Raw genomic sequence first — 24673 nt, forward strand, 5'->3', positions numbered from 1 at the left:
TTGGACAGGTAACTAGTAACGGATTACATTTAGTAAGTAACCTACCCAACGCTGACCACCAAACGAACCGGTGAAACAGTAGAGGGGTTAGGAACGGGCACAGTTTAGACAGAACAAGCCGGTGARAATAATACAGGCAAGATTATCAGCATAAAAATGTCTTCACTGAGCTGGTCGTCAAGCAAAAACGMACTCACCAGCTTTCGTTGTTTATGTACCATGGACATGATCCAAATGATGACGTTGTGTGAAGACGCACATCATGTAAGCACAAGCTGACGTTAATTCACCATTTTGTTGTTGTTGACTGCAGTCATATGAATACTTATATATTTATTTTAAGGCCGTTATTGCTTTTGTGCGATTWTCTCTATTTCTCAAGCACACTTGGTGCGTATAATGATGTTTAGGCTACTGATTTTTTCCCAATTTTACRGTGTGTTTTACTGGTTGGTATTTCTTTTAAATAAAGACAAAGCTGTTACTGTGTTCCAACTCACATGCGTTCTCTTTTATAGCTGTAACAAAGGCACTCCCGTGAATACAATTGATTGAACACTCGAATTTTTGTTTTTACATATAGCCTACAGTAACAAACGAATTAAAATGCTATTGTTATTTATTTGAAATATATTTGTTTTGTATTCTAATGTTAATCTAAGACCTTCATAAACACAACCAAATTATATATATTTTTTGCGATAACATTAGAAATGTATGAATTCCATTGTTAGAATGCTACAGTCAGAATGACTGCTCATTAGCATGAAGGGGGATTGTAATATAGAGTACAATTCAGAAAACATTTATGATTAAAAAAAAAATAATTATAAGTGTTTTTACATAATATATTCATATACAATTTCAGTAGCACATACAGTATGTTGTGGAGTGATGGACTGTGGATTAGTCCACTAAGACAGCACGAATCAGACAGGTGTCACGTGTCAAAAAATAATAATATATATACACACACACTTGCGATTTTATCAATCGATTTGCGTGTTTATGGGTTGTTGTTGTGTGTGTGTGTGTGTGTGTGTGTGTGTGTGTGTGTGTGTAAGGGTCGGATGTGTGTAGAATCAGTGCAAACAGTCTCTAAGGCGAAGGTCTGTGCAGGGAGACAGCAGTCTCATGGCCTGGTGGTAGAAGCTGTCTTGAAGCCTATTGGTCCAACACCTGACGCCCCGGGTACCAGATGGTAAGAGAGTGAACAGCCCATGGCTCGGGTGAGGGCACGGCGRTCGTCCCCAGTGATGTATTGGYCCGTCCGCATCACCCTCTGTTCAGCCTTTGCGGTTGAAGCCGGTGCAGTTGKCGAACCAGGGAGGTCGGTCAAGATGCTCTCGATGGTGCAGCTGTAGAACTTCTTGAGGATCTTATAGGACCCATGCCACATTTCTTCAGTTGCCTGGAGGTGGAAGAGGTGCTGTTGTACCTTCTCCACGGTGTCGGTTTGATTGGTCCATGTCAGGTCCTCTATGATGTGCATGCAGAGGACCTTAAAACTGTTACGTAGACTAAGCAAACTTCTACCAATGCAGACTTTACCCTGCTGTTACTTCACTTGACTTTCCCTGCTGTACTTAACATTGCATGAAATCGCACTTTAGGGAAAGCTTGACATGTGAAGGGTTTTGTGTGCGAGGTGTAGGAATGAATCTCTTCCTTCGGGATCGGTTCTGTCTGAATTTCCCAAGGACTCTAGGTTAGTAGTGGAGACTGCTTTTTCTGTTCTACAATTTTGACATGATGGCCCTAGGAGATAATTAAATTTCTCTTGATAAATTCATTATTCCTAGAAAAATAATAGGATGTGAGTTTCATTTCATTGCTGCTCTGTACTGAAGGAAAACAATTTGGACTTTGATGTGTTGCCCGAGCAAGTCCGTCCGTTCCTTCCCCCTTTCCAGTCGCCTCCCACTCACTAATTTCTGTTCTGTGGGTGCTTTGCGGCGGTATGTCTGTCTCTCAGAATTTTTGGCGGTGGCACCAGTAAGCGATTTCCCCCGCATATTGGAAGTGCTGGGTTATTGTGCCCCCAGAACGCAGCTGAAATCTGCTCCAGTCAGAACCAGATGGCTGCGTTCACAGAACGGTCCATCACTCCTGTTACCCACCATATGACATTCACACATAGGGGAGCCAGAACCATCTTCACTACTCCCCATGCCTGCCAAGACTGGTGCGCCTCCACTTTGGGTGACTACTCAATCTACTCAATCAGCCAAGGCCCCAAAGAGAAAAGGGCTTCAACAACAAAAAGAAAACAAAAAAATGTATTATTTTGAGTTGTATAAATCAAATACAATAAAAGGCGAGTTTTTGTGGAATGGGTTTAAGTGGAATGGAGAAAAAAAAAAACTTTGCCAAAATGTACAAAGTGTATATTCCAGTAGACCAAAATTATGCTCATGTTTGTGTGGGCATATTTCTCGGACGTGAAAATTAATTCACTGTGAAAACTGAAATTCCACCCAAATTGGCAAGCAAGGGTGTATCTGGATTTTGATTGGTGCAGATGCCTTGAGAAAGTACACTTGTTATTTTTAGGAAATCTTTTTAATGTAATATATTTCTTTAAAAAAAAGAGGGTGTTGTGTGGATTGGGATAAAGGGAAAAGATCTGTCTCTGTGACAATTAAGTCATCTTCTTCTACTTTTCCAKAGTACTGGCGTCAGGTGTACTTGGTTTCAGTGTTAGCCGTGATCCTGGCGGTGTTCTCTACCCAGATCCACCCCCCCACTACCTCAGCAAGCAGTGGCAGCAGCTACGCGTCATCTCCTACAGCAAMGCCAGCTATGGCCTCATCCCCACCGTACATTGGGTCTGGCTCTTCAGAACCGGGTAACTTTCGACCAAAATTCACCCCCCCCCCCCTTCCAAACATCCCAGTTGAAGGATAAATTAAATTAGGAGTAATCCTCTAGTCGGAGTCCTCCAACATAGGTTTATTTTGTCTATGTTAATAAAGCTTGAAGATACAAGACAGGAAATGTAGACGGGAAGACTGAGGACAGGGATACAGCATAACAAGTGAACGGGGAATCAAACCGCTGCCTTCTGGGACACGTGTTCAGAGGGTGACGGCAGTACTAACACTAGACCAGCCCCCAGCACCAACCAGGTTTCTGGAAAACTGGACAATCTTGGGAAAGTTACCTGTGGTTCATTGACCTACTTTAACGTATGGTACTGCACTACAGCTGGATTGTCTTATATTCCTCATCTTCTGGGGATTTATGTGACCGTTGCCTTAGAGACGTAAAGGACAAAGGCTAAGGTTCCTAAGGCAACGATCACATACAGTATATCACAAAAGTGAGTACCCCCCTCACATTTTTGTCAATATTTGAGTATATCTTTTCATGTGACAACACTGAAGAAATGACACTTGCTACAATGTAAAGTAGTGAGTGTACAGCTTGTATAACAGCGTAAATTTGCTGTCCCCTCAAAATAACTCAACACACAGCCATTAATGTCTAAACCGCTGGCAACAAAAGTGAGTACACCCCTAAGTGAAAATGTCATTTCTTCAGTGTTGTCACATGAAAAGATATACTCAAATATTTACAAAAATGTGAGGGGTGTACTCACTTTTGTGATATACTGTATGTGATCGTTGCCTTAGAGACGTAAAGGACAAAGGCTAAGGTTCCTAAGTGCTACTTCCCAGGTAAGCTGTTGAGTTGACCTCTTTCTCAATAGATTTTTTCCCTTCATTTCTTGTATATCTCTCTCCTCGCCTTCTTTAAATAGATTTGGAGAAGGTGTGYGGGGACTTTTGGCTCTAAAACGGTTGAAAAGAAAGCGAGTAGATGGGATGCAAGGAAATCACAACAAAAACTAAATTGAGAGAGCATAAAATGTAATTTCGGGTTCCCTCGTTGTCATGGGGATGAACCTGGTTTGGAGACCATACATTCTCGGTTGTCTTTCTAAACCCATTCCCTATAACCATAAGTTCTGCTGTTCCCTCTCTCAGGTCAGTTGAACTACCTGGGCTCCAGCCARCAGGTGTGGCATGTTCTGATGATCGTGACGTTCGACTGGTGGCACCAGGCTGCCCTCTTCATCTAGTCCCACCGACAGAGCATCCCCTGCACAGACCTCATAGRACATACACAGGACTGTCAATGGTAGACTACCGCCTAGGATTGCCGACAATACTCACATCACACCTACAGTAGGGGACTACTGCCAAGATGACACAGAGCATGCCTAGGACTGTTGCCCCAAAGAGGGACGCAGATAAGCTAGGGATCCCAGTTCTAGGACTGACCAGCCCAGAATACCTGCGGAGCACCTAGGACTGCCCAGAATACCTGCAGCGCACCTAGGGCTGCACCACCCACAACACACTAGGACTGTCACAGAATACCTACGGAACACCTAGGACTGTCCAGAATACTATGCGGAACACCTAGGACTGTCCAGAATACATCGCGGAAACACCTAGGACTGTCCAGAATACTTGCGAGACACCTAGGACTGTCCAGAATACCTGCCGGAACACCTAGACTGTCCAGAATACCTGCGGAACCACTAGGACTGTCCAGAATACATGCGGAACACCTAGGCTTGTCCTAGAATACCTGCGGAACACGTAGGACTGTCCAGAATACCTCGAACACTAGGACTGGGCCGAACGCTCGGGAACACCATAGGACTGTCCAGAATACCTGCGGAACACCTAGGACTCGTTTCACAGAATACCTGCGAACACGTAGGACTGTCCAGAATACCTGCGAACACGTAGGACTGTCCAGAATACCTGCGGAACACCTAGGACTGTCCAGAATACCTGCGGAACACGTAGGACTGTCCAGCATTAAGATTCCCTTTCACTGGAACTAAGCGGCCCAGTCCGAACCATGAAAAACAGCCCCAGACCATTATTCCTTCTCCACCAAATTGTACAGTTGGCCCAACGCAATGGAGCAGGTAGCGTTCTCCTGGCATCCGCCAAACCCAGATTCATCTGTCAGACTGCCAGATGGTGAAGCATTATTCATCACTCCAGAAAACGTGTTTCCACTGCTCCAGAGAGCAATGGAGGTAAGCTTTACACCACTCCAGCCGACGCTTGGCATTGTGCATGGTGATCTTAGGCTTGTGTGCGGCCACGGAAAGCCATTTCATGAAGCTCCCAACAAACTTTTATTGTGCTGACGRTGCTTCCAAAGCAGTTTTGGAACTTGGTAGTGAGTGTTGAAACCGAGGACAGATGATTTTTATGCGCTTCAGCTGCCCTGCTCTGTGAGCTTGTGTGGCCTACCACTTCGRYGCTGAGCCGTTGTTGCRCCTAGACATTAATAACATCAGTGCCACGTTGAAAGTCACTGAGCTCATCAGTAAGGCAATTCTACTGCCAATGTTTGTTTATGGAGATTGCATGACTGTGTGCTCGATTTTATACACCGGTCAGCAACAGGTGTGGCTGAACTAGACAAATCCACCAATTTGAAGGGGTGTTCACATACTTTTGTATATACAGTACCAGTCAAAAGTTGACACATACTCATTCAACGGTTTTTCTTAGTTTTTATTATTTTCTACATTATAGAATAATAGTGAAGATATCAAAACTATGAAATAACACATATGGGATCATGTAGTAACCAAAAAAGTGTTAAACCAACCGAAATATATTTTATATTCTTCAAAGTCGCCACCCATTTGCCTTGATGACAGCTTTACACAATCTTGGCATTCTCTCAACCAGCTTCACCTGGAATACTTTTCAGGTTCCCACATTTGCTGAGCACTGTTGGCTGCTTTTCCTTCACTCTGCGGTCCAACTCATCCCAAACCATCTCAATTGGGTTGAGGTCAGGTGATTGTGGAGGCCAGGTCATCTGAGGGATCAAGGATCATATCACCTCCACCCTACCTGACACCCTAGACCAACTCCAATTTGCTTACCGTCCCAATAGGTCCACTGACGATGCAATCGCTATCACACTGCCCTATCCCATCTGGACAAGAGGAATACCTATGTAAGAATGCTGTTCATTGACTACAGCTCAGCATTTAACACCATAGAACCCTCCAAACTCGTCATTAAGCTCGAGACCCTGGGTCTCGACACCGCCTTGTGCAACTGGGTCCTGGACATTTGACGGGCCGCCCCCAGGTGGTGAAGGTAGGAAACATCTCCACCCCACTGATCCGCAACACTGGGGCCCCACAAGGGTGCATTCTCAGCCCTGTACTCCCTGTTCACCCATGACTGTGTGGCCATGCACGCTTCCAACTCAATCAAGTTAGCAGACGACACTACAATGGTAGGCTTGATTACCGACGAGACGGCCTACAGGGAGGAGGTGAGGGCCCTCGAAGTATGATGTCAGGAAAATAACCTCTCACTCAACATCGACAAAACAAAGGAGATGATCGTGGACTTCAGGAAAAAGCAGAGGGAGCAAACTTGTGTGAACAGGGAATTCAGTCGTGGGTAAACGGAGTACAGTAGGGGACTAAGGACCCACCCCTGAGGGGCCCCAGTGTTGAGGATCAGCGTGGCAGATGTGTTGRTACCTACCCTTACCACCTGGGAGCGGCCCGTCAGGAAGTCCAGGATCCAGTTGCAGAAGGAGGTGTTTAGTCCCAGGTTCCTTTGCTTAGTGATGAGCTTCGAGGGTACTATGGTGTTGAACGCTGAGCTGTAGTCAATGAATAGCATTCACACATTATGTACAAAATAAGTAAAAAAATATACAAATTAGAACAATTGGTTAGGAGCCCGTAGAACTGCAGCCATCCCCTCCGACACCTTATTTTATAATGTTGACTTTTATTACTCATGAGTTATGAATAAAATCACTATTGCCAGCAGAGGGGTCTAAAAATGTGCTTTACATGACTTTCCAAGGACAGCACACATTTAATCAAACGTGTTTATTGCATTATTAGACAGCAGTATAGCATGATAAATACAAAACAAGATTAACCTTAAATAAAAATGAAACAAAATATTCAAATCACAGGGTTCCATAGGCGAATAAGGCAGCTACGAGCTTTTTCCTTAAAAATTAATGTGCCAAAAAGGTAGGTACATATCGTCACTGAGAACCTCATCTCCTAAACAAACTTTTCAGGAAATTCAAAATAATTCCATATTTTCCCCTTAAAATCATACAATTATGAAAACTTCTGAAGCCATTTTGAATAGCTTCTTGATCAGAGTCATTGAGAGTTAATGCTTTCAATAGAATGAAAACAAATAAATTGAGTTACGGGGTTATCAGACAGCGACATATCTGTCCTTTCTGTATCCTCAGATTCATAATTGCCATAATTACTAGCCAATGGAAGAGTTGATGCTGAAAGTGCATTCATTTAAAACAATTTGGACACGTGACCTGATTCTAATTAGACTACAAGTAAATGGTAGGAGATTTGGCATGGCTTATGTTACCAATAGATTAAAGACAAGAGGTGGAAGTAGTCAGATATATTATACTCAGTATTGCCATGTAGGAAAATGGGTTGTGTTTTTCCCCTTATTCAAAAATGATATTTTTTATTGTTTGAGGTAAAAMATCACATTAAACAGTACTTATTGACAAGTTCAAAGTCTGGAATTAAACCTAAAATGAAAAAAAWTCCTAAATAATAAAAGAGAAATCTTTAAAATTAAATAAACCGAATCCCTTTCATTCTAGTGAATATATTGCAATTAAAATTCAAAATAAATAAAAAATGAGCTGTTATCTACTGTAAGTAGACTAAATGGAAAGAAATGTGCATAGAAACGAAAAGGTCTAAGTAGGGTGAAATGATAAAGTGATAAAGGCCTACTCTTAAACGAATCACTCCGTTGACACAAAAGGCAACGTTAGCCATTTCCTTAGCCAAATGGTTTCCGAGGTACTGTGCAGCAAGGCGGAGTCACGTCCATAAGGCTTTACGGTGCTAAATTAATCTTATTGGTAGATCGCGAAGCAAAATTAATCTCATCGGTAGATCACGGAGGCCACAATCTTTACCATTTTTTATTTTTTTTTCAGCAGCAACTCAAGCAATCKGAAAACTGAGCAATCTTGTTGTTTGACACAGTGTGATCTTGAGTGAAACCAAATCGATCTCCATGTCTCAAGAGACACGTATTGTGACGCAGCATAAAAAGGCWTGTCAGCTAACAGATACAGGTGAAGGAAATTCATACAGAACCTGAAATAAAAATCAGACATACTCCACAGGTTTATGTTGGTTTTGTTAATCCCAAAGTCCAGTTATTAATGTATTGAAATATCCTTTAGGGGGGGGGGGGGAGAGCATTGGAAACACATTAGCGCAGTTGCCGACCGCAGTTAAATTTGGCTGAAAATATAATCAACTACCACACCAACAAGCTAATTGCCATCCCTTGGAAGGGGATTTCACCCCGGGACTCCATAGGCTTGGTGTAACACAGCAGTGTGTGTGYTTGAGAAAGACGAGAGTGTGTGTGGCGGGAAGACGAGCAAGACATTCACTGTTTGGAGGGGAACGGCGCAGCCCCGAAAGGATCCAGCTCCACTGACTGTGACGGCTGCGGTTCAGGCCCAGGGTGGTCCACCAGTTCTGTGAAAGGTACCGCCCCAAAGTCATCCATGATGTTCCCGTCCCCAAACGCATCATGGAGCGAGCTAGTCCGAGGCCTGCCATTGGCCGAACCTATGTCTGCCTTGCTGTCCCCCAGAAGCACTTGGTACTGGCCCTGGTTAAGTCGGCTGCCATCCTGAGGACCAAAGGGATTGGCTCCGAAGGGGTCGACCTCATGAGGAAGGCTAGGCAGGGAAGCCCCTTTGCCTTTGTCGGCGTCTGCCATCGTTACGCTGATGTTCTCCTTGGAGTCTGAGGTGCTAAGGAACTCGTTGGAGCTCTGGGAGTCCCTCCTGCCGGCCTTCTTGTGCCGGCGGACACGCTCGGGGGTTCGGAAGCTGGGCTTGTTGTTCTTGCGACCGCCAGTGGGCGTGCCGTGGGGGCGCTTGCCATTGCTGCCACCGCTGGTGCCACCAGAGAACTTCCTCTGACGTGAGGACAACTTCTGGAGGCTACGCTGCTTCAGCCTCTGCTGCTGGGGGCTGAGAGAATTCTCGAAGGCTGGACGGAAGATGTCCTCTGCGCTCCTGGAGGTGGTTGGTGGCGGTGCCGTGGGGCCGGGCTGGAAGGGGGAGAAGCCGAACGGGTCGATGCTTTCAGGGGACACCGAAGGAGTCCGACCCATAGAGAAGTCGCTGCTTCCGGTCTTGCCAGATTTGGAGAGGTTCCGGCTGAACGGAGCCTTAGTAAAGACGTCCAACTCTTCCTGGTTGGGCTGGTTGGGCTGGTGGACTACGGCCTCCTGGCTCACCTGCCTGAAGGGAGCCGCGGAGAAGATGTCTGCTCTTTCTGCCAGAGCTGCCGCTGGAGGAAAGAAGGGCACAGCACCAAACACATCCGCACCAAACACGTCCACAATGCCACCGACACAGGGGAGGGCTCTAACAGCCGCCACACCAGGCGACTCGGGAGGCGTAATCGTGATTAGTGTGTCTTCTGACTCCACGCTCGGACTTCCCTCACGGGTGGCAGTAGCCACTCCTCCTTTTAGCTTCCTAGTAAGTCCTTCCTTAACATTCCTGGGTTCATAGTCTGAGTCTGAGCTGTGTTTGTCGTACTCTTCCTCAGCCTCTGAGTCCATCAGCAGAGGCCTATGTCCCAGCATCTCCGTTTCCTCCAAATCTTCCAGTTCGTTGAAGAACTCTCTGTGCTCGTTGTTCAGACCTTCGTCGTCCTCCGGCTCGTCTTCCCCCTCGCTGCTCTTAGGGGAAGGAGGATCTGACTCAAAGTCACTGTCTGATTCGTCACCTCCTGTTTTGTGAGTCGTTTGTGAACCGCCAACAGAGTTTCTCCTCCTACTGGGTTTGTGCTCATTTGCCACCGGAGGTTGTAGTTCTTCCTCAAGGGCCGGCTGGCCCACAGGAACAGGTACGGGGGCAGCGACTGGGTTACTGAGCTCTTCAATAGGCTGATCAGTTATCACCACCACACTAGAACCTGTTGGATTGAAGCAGACAAGAGAATGTTGTTAAAAGTAAATTACCGGTATCAAGAAGCCTATACACTCAAAGCTATATTCACTGTCAGTAACCAAATATACAGTGCCTTGCAAAAGTATTCATCACCCTTAGTGTTTTTCCTATTTTTTCCTAATTTAAAATGATTTTTATTTGGATTTCATGTAATGGACATACACAAAAGTCCAAATTGGTGAAGTTTAAAAAATAACTGAAACGTGGTGCGTGCATATGTATTCACCCCCTTTGCTATGAGGCCCCTAAGATCTGGTGCAACCAATTACCTTCAGAAGACTCATAATTAGTTKAAGTCCACCTGTGTGCAATCTAAGTGTCACATGATCTCAGTATATACACACACACACACACCTGTTCTGAAAGGCCCCAGAGTCTGCAACCCCACCAAGCAAGCGGCACCATGAAGACCAAGGAGCTCTCCAAACAGGTCAGGGACAAAGTTGTGGAGAAGTACAGATCATGGTTGGGTTATAAAAAAAGATCTGAAACTTTGAACATCCCCACTGAGCATCATTATATCGATTATTAGTAAATGGAAAGAATATGGCACCACAACAAACCTGCCAAGAGAGGGCCGCCCACCAAAACTCACGGACCAGGCAAGGAGGGCATTAAATCAGAGAGGCAACAAAGAGACCAAAGCTAACCCTGAAGGAGCTGCAAAGCTCCACAGCAGAGATTGGAGTATCTGTCCATAAGACCACTTTAAGCCATAACACTCCACAGAGCTGGGCTCTACAGAAGAGTAGCCAGGAAAAAAAGCCATTGCTTCAAGAAAAAAATAAGCAAACATGTTTGGTGTTTGCCAAAAGGCATATGGGAGACTCCCCAAACATTCGGAAGAAGGTACTCTGGTCAGATGAGACTAAAATTGAGCTTTTTGGCTATCAAGGAAAACACTGTGTCTGGCACAAACCCAACACTTCTCATCACCCCGAGAACACCATCCCCACAGTGAAGTATGGTGATGGCAGCATCATACTGTGGGGATGTTTTCATCAGCAAGGACTGGGAAACTGGTCAGAATTGAAGGAATGATGGATGACGCTAAATACAGGGAAATTCTTGAGGGAAACCTGTTTCAGTCTTCTAGAGATTTGAGACTGGGACGGAGATTCACCTTCCAGCAGYACAATGGTCCTAAGCATACMGCTAAAACAACACTCGAGTGGTTTAAGGGGAAACATTTAAATGTCTTGGAATGGCCTAGTCAAAGCCCAGACCTCAATCCAATTGAGAATCTGAAAAGATTGCTGTACACCAGCAGAACCCATCCAACTTGAAGGAGCTGGAGAAGTTTTGTGTTGAAAAATGGGCAAAAATCCCAGTGGCTAGATGTGCCAAGCTTATAGGAGACATACCCCAAGAGACTTGCAGCTGTAATGGCTGCAAAAGGTCGCTCTACAAAGTATTGACTTTGGGGGGGTGAATAGTTATACACGCTCAAGTTGTTTTGTATTAATTGTTGTTTGTTTCACAATAAAAAATATTTTGCATTATCAAGAAATGCAAGAAGTACTCATTATAGGCAAGTGTTCATAACTGAATTTCTTAACAATACAAATTCCTAAATGGAGGCAAAGACGTGTGATTTACATTGCGACTTCAGGCCTGCTGTTGTAAGAGCTAGCAGGGGAGACCCTCCAGGCCCAGCCCCCCGGGGGAGACCCTCCAGGCCCAGCCCCCCGGGGAGACACTCCAGGCCCAGCCCCCCGGGGGAGACACTCCAGGCCCAGCCCCCCGGGGGAGACACTCCAGGCCCAGCCCCCCGGGGGAGACACTCCAGGCCCAGCCCCCCGGGGGAGACCCTCCAGGCCCAGCCCCCCGGGGGAGACCCTCCAGGCCCAGCCCCCGGGGGGGACACTCCAGGCCCAGCCCCCCGGGGGAGACCCTCCAGGCCCAGCCCCCCGGGGGAGACACTCCAGGCCCAGCCCCCGGGGGGGAGACACTCCAGGCCCAGCCCCCGGGGGGGAGACACTCCAGCATATGACAGATGTAGAGCATACCACTGTTCAAACCAACATTACACATATTAGGTTCACTAAACGATAGCAAGTTGGAAAAGGTAGTAGAATTAAACAAACAATGGTACAGAGATGAACTGGTGGCATTACTAAACTAGCCACAGATGGAAAATATGACAATGAACTTAGCAACATTAACTGTCTGTGTATGGCACAATTACAGTGGTCAGTTATACCTTAAACTACAAAGTCGTGCTAGGTTAATGACGCATAGGACACACACATTTGTGTGTCAGACTTCAGTTGGAATAAGTTACTACAATCACTTAAAGGAAGCCATTTTGGGATTTGCATCGTCATACTCTTGTGGTCTAATCCACACTGTAGGTATTAACAGATTCTGGCAMACGGGCACKGCTGACTTATATTATGAAACAGAAATGTCCATTTAGCTACCATAAAAATACATGTATAATCTTAAAATAAAATATATAAAATAACACTCGCTCGTCAAACATCTCATTCCAAAATCATGGGCATTAATACGAAGTCGCATAAATAACAGCCTCCACTCTTCTGGGAAGGCTTTCCACTAGATGTTGGAACATTGCTGTGGGGACTTGGGCTGACCTCGCTTTGTGCACGGGGGAATTGTCATGCTGAATCAGGAAAGGGCCTTCCCCAAACTGTTGCCACAACGTTGGAAGCACAGAATCGTCTAGAATGTCATTGTATGCTGTAGCGTTAAGATTTCCCTTCACTGGAACTAAGGGGCCTGAACCATGAAAAACAGCCCCAAACCATTATTCCTCATCCACCAAACTTTACAGTTGGCACTATGAGTTGGGGCAGGTAGRGTTCTCCTGGCATCCGCCAAACCCAGATTCGTCCGTAGGACTGCCAGAAGGTGAAGCGCGATTCATCACTCCAGAGAATGCGTTTCCGCTGATCCAGAGTTCAATGGAGATAAGTTTTACACCACTCCAGCCGACGCTTGGCATAGCGCATGGTGATCTTAGGCTTGTGTGCGGCTGCTCTGCCATGGAAACCCATTTCATGAAGCTCCCGACGAACACTTCTTGTGTTGATGTTGCTTCCAGAGGCAGTTTGGAACTCAGTAGTGAGTGTTGCAAACGAGGACAGACGATTTTTACACGCTTCAGCTCTCTGCAGTCCAGTTCTGTGAGCTTGTGTGGCCTACCACTTCACGGCTGAGCCGTTGTTGCTCCTAGACGTTTCCACTTCACAGTAACAGCACTTACAGTTTGACCGGGGGGAAGCTCTAGCAGGGCAGTTGACCGGGGGAAGCTCTAGCAGGGCAGTTGACCGGGGGGAAGCTCTAGCAGGGCAGTTGACCGGGGGCAGCTCTAACAGGGCAGTTGACCGGGGGCAGCTCTAGCAGGGCAGTTGACCGGGGGCAGCTCTAGCAGGGCAGTTGACCGGGGGCAGCTCTAGCAGGGCAGTTGACCGGGGGGCAGCTCTAGCAGGGCAGTTGACCGGGGCAGCGTCTAGCAGGGCAGTTGACCGGGGGCAGCTCTAGCAGGGCAGTTAACCGCGGGGGCAGCTCTAGCAGGGCAGTTGACCGGGGGGCAGCTCTAGCAGGGCAGTTGACCGGGGGGCAGCTCTAGCAGGGCAGAAATTTGACGAACTGACTTGTTCGAAAGGCATCCTATGACGGTGCCACGTTGAAAGTCACTGAGCTCTTCAGTCAGGACATTCTACTGCCAATGTTTGTCTGTGGAGATTGCATGGCGGTGTGCTCAATTTTACCAGTCAGCAACAGGTGTGGAAGAAATAGCCAAATCCACTAATTTGAAGGGTGTGTGTGTCCACATATATATATATATATATTTTGTATATACAAAAGTATCTTATTAAATAACTAATCTAGATTGTGTGTTAGAATGGCTCATAACCAATTCACATTTACAGAGCAGGAAGTGACTACATAGGTAGGGATCCTTCCACTGCCACCAAATGCATCTGTCCGTAGCTAATAAAGAGAAATACTGTACAGTTACGAGATACATTCGTACGATAAATATACCTCTTTACCATACTATTAGGAGAAACATCTTGTAACATTCTACTGATCATTATTAAGAGATATTTTAGTTATACAATTCATTTCGGGGTTGGGGCTGTAGCTAGAAWACACCTCTGTAGTCCCACCCACAATATATGAAAACATTTGAGGCAAAACTCCTTACCGGGGCTTTCGAGACTGAAGGCCACTGAAAAATATATCAATGTGGCTAATTTTCAAATGAGTTTAATAAGGTAAATATAATTACAAATGTCAACAAAAAAATAAAAAATAAAAATGGCTTAACGGTCACACATTTAGAACTTTTCACTGATAGTTTGTGACAAAAAAATATATAAATAATAATCACTACTTTACCATCTTCATTAACAAGATGTGTTACACACACCAACTGTTCGGTTCTAATTTGCTAATAATTATATCTGACCTTTGAACTCCTCTGTTGTTGAAGCAAAAGACTGCAGTTACGCACCACGGCCCGTATTCACAAAGCGTCTAACACTACTAGGTCGTGCTGATCTAGGATCAGTTTAGCCTTTTAGATCATAATGATCTATATCATCGGGGAGGGGAAGGTGGTGTGACCTGATCTTAGATTTCACAACCTCTTGGGTTTAGGGTTTATGGGGGACAGAACAGTGGGGGGTTGGACTACAGAAGAGGGTAGTTCCTGTTGGAGCAGGACAGGAAGGGGACTTGCCTGCACTAGACAGGAAGGGGGAGGAGCCAAACAGGTCTTCGGGGAGGAGGGGCTTGGCGGCGGGGGTGATTGGCTGCAGCGGTCGATCTACCTCCTGGCTACTGGTTCTCTCCAGAGGTTTACCTGTTAAGACAAAAGGAGGGGAGAGAACCGTTAGACAGAGGTGGTGGTCATTAAATGGAGTGAAACGTAACAGAACATTTGCAGAATGAATTTCAAATGAATAGATAACGTTTAAAAGTTTCTCTTAGTTGTAAGTAAGAGCAGGAAGGAGTTGAAGATCTGTGTAAAAAGCCGTGTCAGAGATGGAATAGTAGAGGTCCGGGGGGGGGAAAGGTTAAAGACGGGACACTTACATTTAAGTCATTTAGCAGACGCTCTTATCCAGAGCGACTTACAAATTGGAAAGTTCATACCTGTTCTGAGGAGGTCAAACTCTCGGTCCAGCACTTCCTCCTCTGTCAGTTTGGAGAAGTTGTCCTCTCCAAAGGGGTTCCAGCGGGACATGTCAGGAGGGTGGCTCTGGGGAGTGACCAGGCTCCGGGGGGTGACCAGGGTCTGGGGGGGAGGGGTGGTCACCTTGAAGTCCACCAGAGGGCTTCTACTGGGGTACGAGGGGCAGGGAGGAGAGAGCGCAAAGATTGAGAGAGCGAGGGAGTATTATTTGTGGTGTCTGTTACTGACCGAGACATTACATAGATATTGCAGTAAAAACACAGTGGAGGCTAAGTAGGCGAGGGATGTTACCTGGTGTTAGTGGATGGAGGCTCAACAGGGGACATAGTCCCAGTCACAGGCCCAGGCCCAGCAGGGTTATAGGAGCCTGGGGGAAGCTGGTACTCCAGAGGACAGGTGACATAAGGCTGCTGGGTGGGATGTTGGTGCTGTCCAAAAGCCTGTTGGTACTGGTGCATCTGCCAGGGGGAAAGGAAGGAGGTAACTAACGGTGACAGACGATCAGAGACACCATTCATTTAAATCAACGGGAGCGCAATCAACGGGAACGGGGGCGCAATCAACGGGAACGGGAGCGCAATCAACGGGAACGGGAGCGCAATCAACGGGAACGGGAGCGCAATCAACGGGAACGGGAGCGCAATCAATGGGAACGGGAGCGCAATCAACGGGAACGGGAGCGCAATCAACGGGAGTGCAATCAACGGGAGCACTATGACTGGGAGGTATCAGCAGCAAAATGGTTTTAGATACTTTAATTAAAAAAGTTGATTATGACATAACGGCGAAAAACTACAAGTGACCGACCCGGAGTTTCAAGGTTCTTGTTGTGGAGAGCAACGACTCTGTTTTTTAAAAAACAGGGCAGCGGGCCAAGATAGTAAACAACTAGCTATTTCATGTCCAAGATGCCCTAAGAAACAGCACAGAAACAAGACTCTCTGCCAAGCTTTCCAAGTGCCAAACAGAAGTTACTTCATAGTAAACTTTACCCCCCCCAAATCCTGTTGACTTACCCTCTGTGGCCAAACACCAGCCCTCCAAACACATACCGTTAGAGACAGAAGCTCTTTTAACTTGTTTTCCACAGAACGGTTACCATCGGTTACCATCTGTTTAATTTCAGCCGCAATCTGCTCCGTCCACACAGTCAGAGGATTGGGTGAACTCCACCGGTTCACTGTGTGTGTGTGTGTGTGTGTGTGTGTGTGTCGCCGTATTCAATGAAATTATACCAAGATCAGGCTGTGTGTGTGTGTCTGTTATACTGTCCATCTGACCACTCCATACCACTGAGTGTTTAAGAAACATTAGAAAATAAAATGGAAAAACACTCAAACATTAGAAGTTGCTATACATGTTAATGTGTATAGGGGTAAAATGTTGGAGCATACTAACCCACGAGAGTGACAAAGAGAAACGGGGTTCACACTCCAGTCCAGTTGGTGGCAGTAATGCATCTTGCGTGATGTATCGTTGTTGTCTCTACTTTCTTGCACTTTCTGCTGTTGTCTGTGCCCAATAATGTTTGTACCCTGTTTTGTGTTGTTAGCATGTTGTTGTCATGTTGTGTTGCTACCATGTTGTTGTCATGTTGTGTTGCTACCATGTTGTTGTCATGTTGTGTTGCTACCATGTTGTTGTCATNTGTTGTTGTCATGTTGTGTTGCTACCATGTTGTTGTCATGTTGTGTTGCTACCATGTTGTTGTCATGTTGTGTTGCTACCATGTTGTTGTCATGTTGTGTTGTCATGTTGTGTTGCTACCATGCTGTGTTGTCATGTGTCGCTGCCTTGCTATGTTGTGGTCTTTAGGTCTCTCTTTATGTAGTGTTGTGTTGTCTCGCTTGTTGTGATGTGTGTTTTGTCCTATATTTATATGTTATTTATTTTTAATCCCAGCCCCCGTCCTCGCAGGAGGTCTTTTGCCTTTTGATAGGCCGTCATTGTAAATAAGAATGTGTTCTTAACTGACTTGCCTAGTTAAATAAATAAAATATAAAAAAATTGGTTGCCAACTGCCATATAAAATCCACAGGAGAATGAACGAGGAGAAAACTGAACATTAAGTTCCCTCTTATCTGTGGATTAATTGTCGGGAATAGAGATCAAAACAATTTTGTGACTTCAAAAAAATGGGTCAAAATACGACAAAGATCCAGCAACAACAAAATAAAAACGAAGCGCATTTCAGGTAAAATAAACGGCCCAATGTTTACCTCCCAGCACAAATTAGCTAGCAACAGCAAACGAGCTAAAACGTCCATGAATGTTTGTTTCGACATATTCCCCAAATGAATACAGTTGGTTTAGGTATTTTAACCTGCGTGTCATGAATGTCTACGGTGGAGATAGACCATCAACATGGAGGCAGTTTGATCAGCATTTAAAGTTGAGAAGACCACAAAAAAGGGGAATTTCCTTTACAAAAGCCAAATTGGACAACGGACACGGCTCTTACCATGGCTGTGTAGTGGGCCTGTTGTTGCTGGTTCATGGGCTGCATCGTCATCGGTTGTTGGAGCAGGGCCTGCTGCTGGAGCTGCTGCTGTTGGACCGACTGCTGAAGGGCCTGCTGGTACTGTTAAAGGGTACAGAGATCGTTTAGATTTCTCCTGATGATTTCTAGATATTGATAGATCATGTGGCTCTCTGTGTACAGTTCAGGACAACCCAGTACAGCCCATATCACCTTGCAGGGCGGTGTTAGTCGTAGTGGGTGGAATAAGCGTCGACACTGATTTTCTTTGCTACGGTGTCATTGGGTGAGGGTGACTCAGTAGTACCTGAAGGAGCTGCTGTGGATGGACGGGGTGTCGCTGCTCTTGTTGTTGCAGACGCAGGTCTCCAGGCTGCAGCTGCTGGAGGACCCGGTTGGCTGTCTGTGGAGCCACCGGCTGCCCGTTCCCCGGCGTAGTCGCTGTGATAAGCGGAGAGATACTTTATTGTCCATTTTGGTGAAAAACAGAAATTTGTCTCCTTTTTTGGTCGACCTAGCGTCGCAAAGACTCCTGATGCCAGAAGCTTACTTTAAAATATCCGTGCAGCGATGACTGTAAATCAAATGTTTATTGGTCGAGTAATCATATTTGCAGATGTTACCGTAGGAGCAGCGAAATGCTTGTGTCTCTAGCTCCAACAGTAATACCAGGCTAAATGCTTGTGTTTCTAGCTCCAACAGTTAATACCAGGCTAAATGCTTGTGTTTCTAGCTCCGACAGTAATACCAGGCTAAATGCTTGTGTTTCTAGCTCCACAGTAATACCAGGCTAAATGCTTGTGTTTCTAGCTCCAACAGTAATACCAGGCTAAATGCTTGTGTTTCTAGCTCCAACAGTAATACCAGGCTAAATGCTTGTGTTCTAGCTCCGACAGTAATACCAGGCTAAATGCTTGTGTTTCTAGCTCCGACAGTAATACCAGGCTAAATGCTTGTGTTTCTAGCTCCGACAGTAATACCAGGCTAAATGCTTGTGTTTCTAGCTCCAACAGTAATACCAGGCTCATGCTTGTGTTTCTAGCTCCGACAGTAATACCAGGCTAAATGCTTGTGTTTCTAGCTCCGACAGTAATACCAGGCTAAATGCTTGTGTCTCTAGCTCCAACAGTGCAGTTAAAATAATACAATAGACAGACATAATCGACAGTATGGACAGTATGAATAGAAAAGGTGTGTACAGCAGTAGTTATATATTTTAGCCTTGACTAAAATACAGTATATACATATGAAGTATGTAAACATTATTAAAGTGACTAGTGTTTAATGACCATGTACATAGGGCAGCAGTCTCTAAGGTGCAGGGTAGAGTACTGGGTGGTAGCTGGCTAGTAACAGTGACTAAGGTTCAGGGCAGGCTGGCTAGTGGTGACTGTTCATCAGTCTCTCTGTCCCAGCTTTGATGCACCTGTACTCTCAGTCTGCTAGATGGTAGTGAGGTGAACAGGCCGTGGCTCGGGTGGCTGAGGACCTTGATGATCTTCCTGTTACATTTGTAGAAGATTGTGAGGGTCTTAGGGGACAAGGCACATTTCCTTCAGCCTCCGGTCATTGCAGAGGTGCTGTTGCACCTTCTTCACAACACTGTCAGTGTGGAGGGACCATCTTCTTCACCACACTGTCGGTGTGGAGGGACCATCTTCTTCTTCACAACACTGTCGGTGTGGAGGGACCACCTTCTTCACCACACTGTCGGTGTGCAGGGGCCATCCTCTTCTTCACAACACTGTCGGTGTGGAGGGACCATTTCAGGATATCTGTGATGTGCACGCTGAGGTACTTGAAGCTTTCGACCCTCTCCGCTGCGGTCCCGTCGATGTGGATGGGGGGGGGGGGCATGCTCCATCTGCTGTCTTCGGTAATCCACAATCAGCTCCTTTGTTTTGTTGACGTTGAGAGAGAGAGGTTATTTCCCTGGTACCACTGCGCCAGGGCCCTCACCTCCTCCCTGTAGGCTGTCTCGTCATTGTTGGTAATCAGGGCCTACTACTGTTGTGTCATCTGCAAATGGTTGAGTTCTTGGGTACAGGAACAATGGTGGACATCTTGAAGCAAGTGGGAACAGACTGGGATATGGAGAGATTGAATATGTCCGTAAACACTCCAGCCAGCTGGTATGAGCATGCTCTGAGGACGCGGCTTGGGATGCCCATCTGGGCCGGCAAGGGTGAACACGCTTAAATGACTTACTCACATCGGGCCACAGAAAACGAAAGCACAAAGTCCTCTTCAGTGTCGATGTTGATTTCCTCGAAGCGGGAAAATAATGGTGTTTAGCTCATCCGGGAAGCATAAGCTCGCGGGACCAGGAGGCTTTGCAAGGCTATTGTCAACCCCCCCCCCCCAAATAAATGCACACACGATGAGATGCCAAGGTGCAGTGCCCATGGGGGGAAGCCACTTAGGGGTTCAGTGCCTTGCTCAAGGGCACAAGGGGAAGATAAACACACACAGTAATTTTGAGCGCTCACCTTTCTGCCCATTGCTGACAGGTACAGAAGGCTGAGTCGTAGATGTGACGATGGGCGTGGCAGCGACTGGGGTGACCGCCGTGTTGGCTACAGGGATGGGTAGCACATAACTGTTTGCAGCTTTGGGTCTCTGTCTCGGAGTGATTGACGTTGCCGTCGGGCCCACGGACTCTGTGATTCTGGAACAGTGGGAAACCAGAAGACCGCTTAAGTTGGAAACTTCATGATTTCTCTTTAATATAACCTATATTTATACATTCTCCTTGAGATTAAATCCCTTTTGCTAGAGACCTGAGACACATCACAGAATATCTATAACACAGTGACGTACCTGGCTTTCGTCATACTCTTCCTAGCAGCGAATTCGCTGGCTGTGAGCGGCTCAGGAAGTGATGTGGGGAGAGGAGAGTTCTGTAGGAGACAATGATGTTGTTGATGTTAGACAACTGCCATGTCAAGCTAACTAACCTCAGGGAGCATTGTGGGGAGAGCTCTGCAGAGGGACAGATACAACCATGAGTGTTGCTGGACAAAAATTACACACAAGAAAAAGTATGTGAACCCTTTGGAATTTCCTGCATTTCTGCATAAATTGGTCCTAAAATTTGATCTGATCTTCATCTAAGTCACAAATAATAATAAATACAATTTGTGTTAATTCATTTTCTTGACTATATTGAATACATCATTTAACATTCACAGTGTAGGTTGGGAAAAGTATGTGAACCCCTAGGCTAATGACTTCTACAAAAGCTAATTGGAGTCAGGAGTCAGCTAACCTGGAGTCCAATCAATGAGACGAGATTGGAGATGTTGATTAGAAAAACTCACAAAATGTGAGTTTGCTGTTCACAAGAAGCATTGCCTGATGTGAACCATGCCTTGAAGAAAAGACATCTCAAAATACCTAAGATTAAGAATTGTTAACTTGCATAAAGCAGGAAATGGTTATAAAAGTATCTCTAAAAGCCTTTGATGTTCATCAGTCCCCGGTAAGACAAATTGTCTATAAATGGAGAAAGTTCAGCACTGTTGCTACTCTCCCTAGTAGTGTCCGTCCTGCAAAGGCACAGCGCAGAATGCTCAATGAGGTTAAGAAGAATCCTAGAGTGTCAGCTAAAGACTTACAGAAATCTCTGGAACATGCTAACATCTCTGTTGACGAGTCTACGATACGTAAAACAAGAATGGTGTTCATGGGAGGACACCACGAAAGAAACCACTGCTGTCCAATAAAAACATTGCTGCACGTCTGAGGCTCGCAAAAGTGCACCTGGATGTTCCACAGAGCTACTGGAAAAATATTCTGTGGACAGATMAAACTAAAGTTGAGTTGTTTGGAAGGAACACAACACTATGTGTGGAGACAAAAAGGTACAGCACACCAACAACAAAACCTCATCCCAACTGTAAAGTATGGTGGAGGGAGCGTCATGGTTTGGGGCTGCTTTGCTGCCTCAGGGCCTGGACAGCTTGCTATCAGACAGATTTCCCAAGTTTATCAAGACATTTTGCATGAGAATGTTAGGCTATCTGTCCGCCAATTGAAGCTCAACAGAAGTTGGGTTATGCAACAGGACAACGACAAAAAAACAGACGCAAATCAACAACAGAATGGCTTCAACAGAAGAAAATAGGCCTTCTGGAGTGGGCCAGTCAGAGTCCTGACCTCAACCCGATTGAGATGCTGTGGCATGACCTCYAGAGAGCAGTTCACACCAGACATCCCAAGATAATGGCTGAACTGAAACAGTTTTGTAAAGAGGAATGGTCCAAAATTCCTCCTGACCGCTGTGCAGGTCTGATACGCAACTACAGAAAAACATTTGAGGTAATAACCTCAACCAAGGAGGGTCAACCAGTTATTAGATCCAAGGGTTCAACATACTTTTCCCACCCTACACTGTGAATGTTTACACGGTGTGTTCAATAAAGACATGAAAACGTATAATTGTGTGTTATTAGTTTAAGCAGACTGTCTATTGTTGTGATGAAGATCAGATCAAATTTTATGACAAATCTATGCAGAAATCCWGGTAATTCCAAAGGGTTCACAGACACATATTTCAGTAAGTCATAAAAGTCTTGATTCATATAAGTATTTTGTATGTTTATGGGATAGAGAGCGATGGAGGTGAAAGGTAGGAGAGAGAGAGAGAGAGAGAGAGAGAGATGCTGAAAGAGCAGTGGGCAGGAATCAAAGCCATGCTGGCAGCTGTACATTTTTAAATATGCCCCAGAAGTGGTTCACGACACCAAACCACAATGCTCCCTCCACCAGACTTTACAGTTGGGATGAGGTTTTGATGTTGTGTCCTAGGGACACCAAACCACGATGCTCCCTCCACCAGACTTTACAGTTGGGATGAGGTTTTGATGTTGTGTCCTAGGGACACCAAACCACGATGCTCCCTCCACCATACTTTACAGTTGGGATGAGGTTTTGATGTTGTTGTCCTAGGGACATCAAACCAGGCCACGACGTATTCTACACTCTCCACACACTGATCTTCATATCACTTAGTACGCACACTACCGTTCAAAGGTTTGGGGTCACTTAGAAATGTCATTTTTTTTTGTCCATTAAAATAACATCAAATTGATCAGAAATACAGTGTAGACATTGTTAATGTTGTAAATGACTATTTTAGCTGGAAACGGCTGATTTTTAATGGAGTATCTACATAGGTGTATAGAGGCCCATTATCAACAACCATCACTCCTGTGTTCCAATAGCACGTTGTGTTAGCTAATCCACGTTTATCATTTTAAAAAGGCTAATTGATCATTAGAAAACCCTTTTGCAATTATGTTAGTACAGCTGAAAACTGTTGTTCTGACTAAAGAAGCAATAAAACTGGCCTTCTTTAGACTAGTTGAGTATCTGGAGCATCAGCATTTGTGGGTTCGATTACAGGTTCAAAATGGCCAGAAACAAAGACCTTTCTCCTGAAACTTGTCAGTCTATTCTTGTTCCGAGAAATGAAGGTTATTCCATGCGAGAAATTGCCAAGAAACTGAAGATCTCGTACAACGCTCCCTTCACAGAACAGCGCAAACCGGCTCTAACCAGAAGAGAAAGAGGAGTGGGAGGCCCTGATGCACAACTGAGCAAGAGGACAAGTACATTTGTGTCTAGTTTGAGAAACAGATGCCTCACAAGTCCTTAACTGGCAGCTTCATTAAATAGTACCCGCTAAACACAAGTCTCAACATCAATAGTGAAGAGGCGACTCCGGGATGCTGGCCTTCTAGGCAGAGTTGAAAAGAAAAAGCCATATCTCGGACTGGCCAATAAAAAGAAAAGATTAAAACAGGCAAAAGTACACAGACACTTGACAGAGGAAGATTGGAAAAAAGTGTTATGGACAGACTAATCTAAGTTTGAGGTGTTCGGATCACAAAGAACATTCGTGAGACGCAGAAAAAATGAAAGGATGCTGGAGGAGTGCTTGACGCCATCTGTCAAGCATGATGGAGGCAATGTGATGGTCTGGGGATGCTTTGGTGGTAGGATATTTGTACAGGGTAAAAGGGATCTTGAAGAAGGAAGGCTATCACTCCATTTTGCAACGCCATGCCATACCCTGTGGACAGAGCTTAAATTGGAGCCAATTTCCTCCTACAACAGGACAATGACGCAAAGCACAGCTCCAAACTGCAATAACTATTTAGGGAAGAAGCAGCCAGCTGGTATTCTGTCTACAATGGAGTGGCCGGCACAGTCACCGGATCTCAACCCTATTGAGCTGTTGTGGGAGCAGCTTGARCGTATGGTACGTAAGAAGTGCCCATCAAGCCAATCCAACTTGTGGGAGGTGCTTCAGGAAGCATGGGGTGAAATCTCTTCAGATTACCTCAACAAATAGACAACTAGAACGCCAAAGGTCTACAATGCTGTAATTGCTGCAAATGGAGGATTCTTTGACGAAAGGAAAATTTCAATAAAAAAAATCTGTATTTATAAACCTTGTAAATGTCTTGACTATATTTCCTATTCAGTTTGCAACTCATTTCATGTATGTTTTCATAGAAAACAAGAATTTCTATTTGATCCCAACGTTTTGAACGGCAGTGTACTACATCTGTCACAATGAACGAACCAGCGACTTACAAAGAGATTTGGCACCGGACACTCCTTCCCAGCTAACTTGAAGGCAAAGTAGGAGACTTGATAGATATCTGGTCTCTTCTCATGGTCAGGCTCAAGCATATATCCTGGAGAAAACATGGGAGAAGAGGGGACATAACGTTTACTATAGCCTGGAGAAGAGGGGACATATAGTTTACTTATTAGCCTGGAAAAGAGGGGACATATAGTTTTACTATAGCCTGGAGAAGAGAGACATATAGTTTACTATAGCCTGGAGAAGAGGGGACATATAGTTTACTATAGCCTGGAGAAGAGGGACTATAGTTTACTATAGCGTGAGAAGAGGAGACATATAGTTTACTATATTCCTCTCTGTG

The 24673-nt window shown here is 45.4% G+C and overlaps 1 protein-coding gene across 1 annotated transcript in view; it reads right to left on the reverse strand.

The window, feature by feature from the left end:
• Positions 1-6889: 6889 nt before the first annotated feature.
• LOC112071099 (BMP-2-inducible protein kinase-like) overlaps positions 6890-24673 on the reverse strand; it is a 59660-nt gene continuing 41876 nt past the window's right edge. The window contains 9 exon segments of the mRNA XM_070439252.1: positions 6890-10030; positions 14780-14902; positions 15196-15383; positions 15527-15693; positions 17697-17816; positions 18022-18155; positions 20204-20382; positions 20535-20614; positions 24318-24421. Coding sequence (XP_070295353.1) covers positions 8481-10030; positions 14780-14902; positions 15196-15383; positions 15527-15693; positions 17697-17816; positions 18022-18155; positions 20204-20382; positions 20535-20614; positions 24318-24421 — 2645 coding nt within the window. The 3' untranslated portion in view covers positions 6890-8480.

The sequence above is a fragment of the Salvelinus sp. IW2-2015 genome, unplaced genomic scaffold (genome assembly GCF_002910315.2).
Source record: "Salvelinus sp. IW2-2015 unplaced genomic scaffold, ASM291031v2 Un_scaffold1523, whole genome shotgun sequence".
Classification (NCBI taxonomy): domain Eukaryota; kingdom Metazoa; phylum Chordata; class Actinopteri; order Salmoniformes; family Salmonidae; genus Salvelinus; species Salvelinus sp. IW2-2015.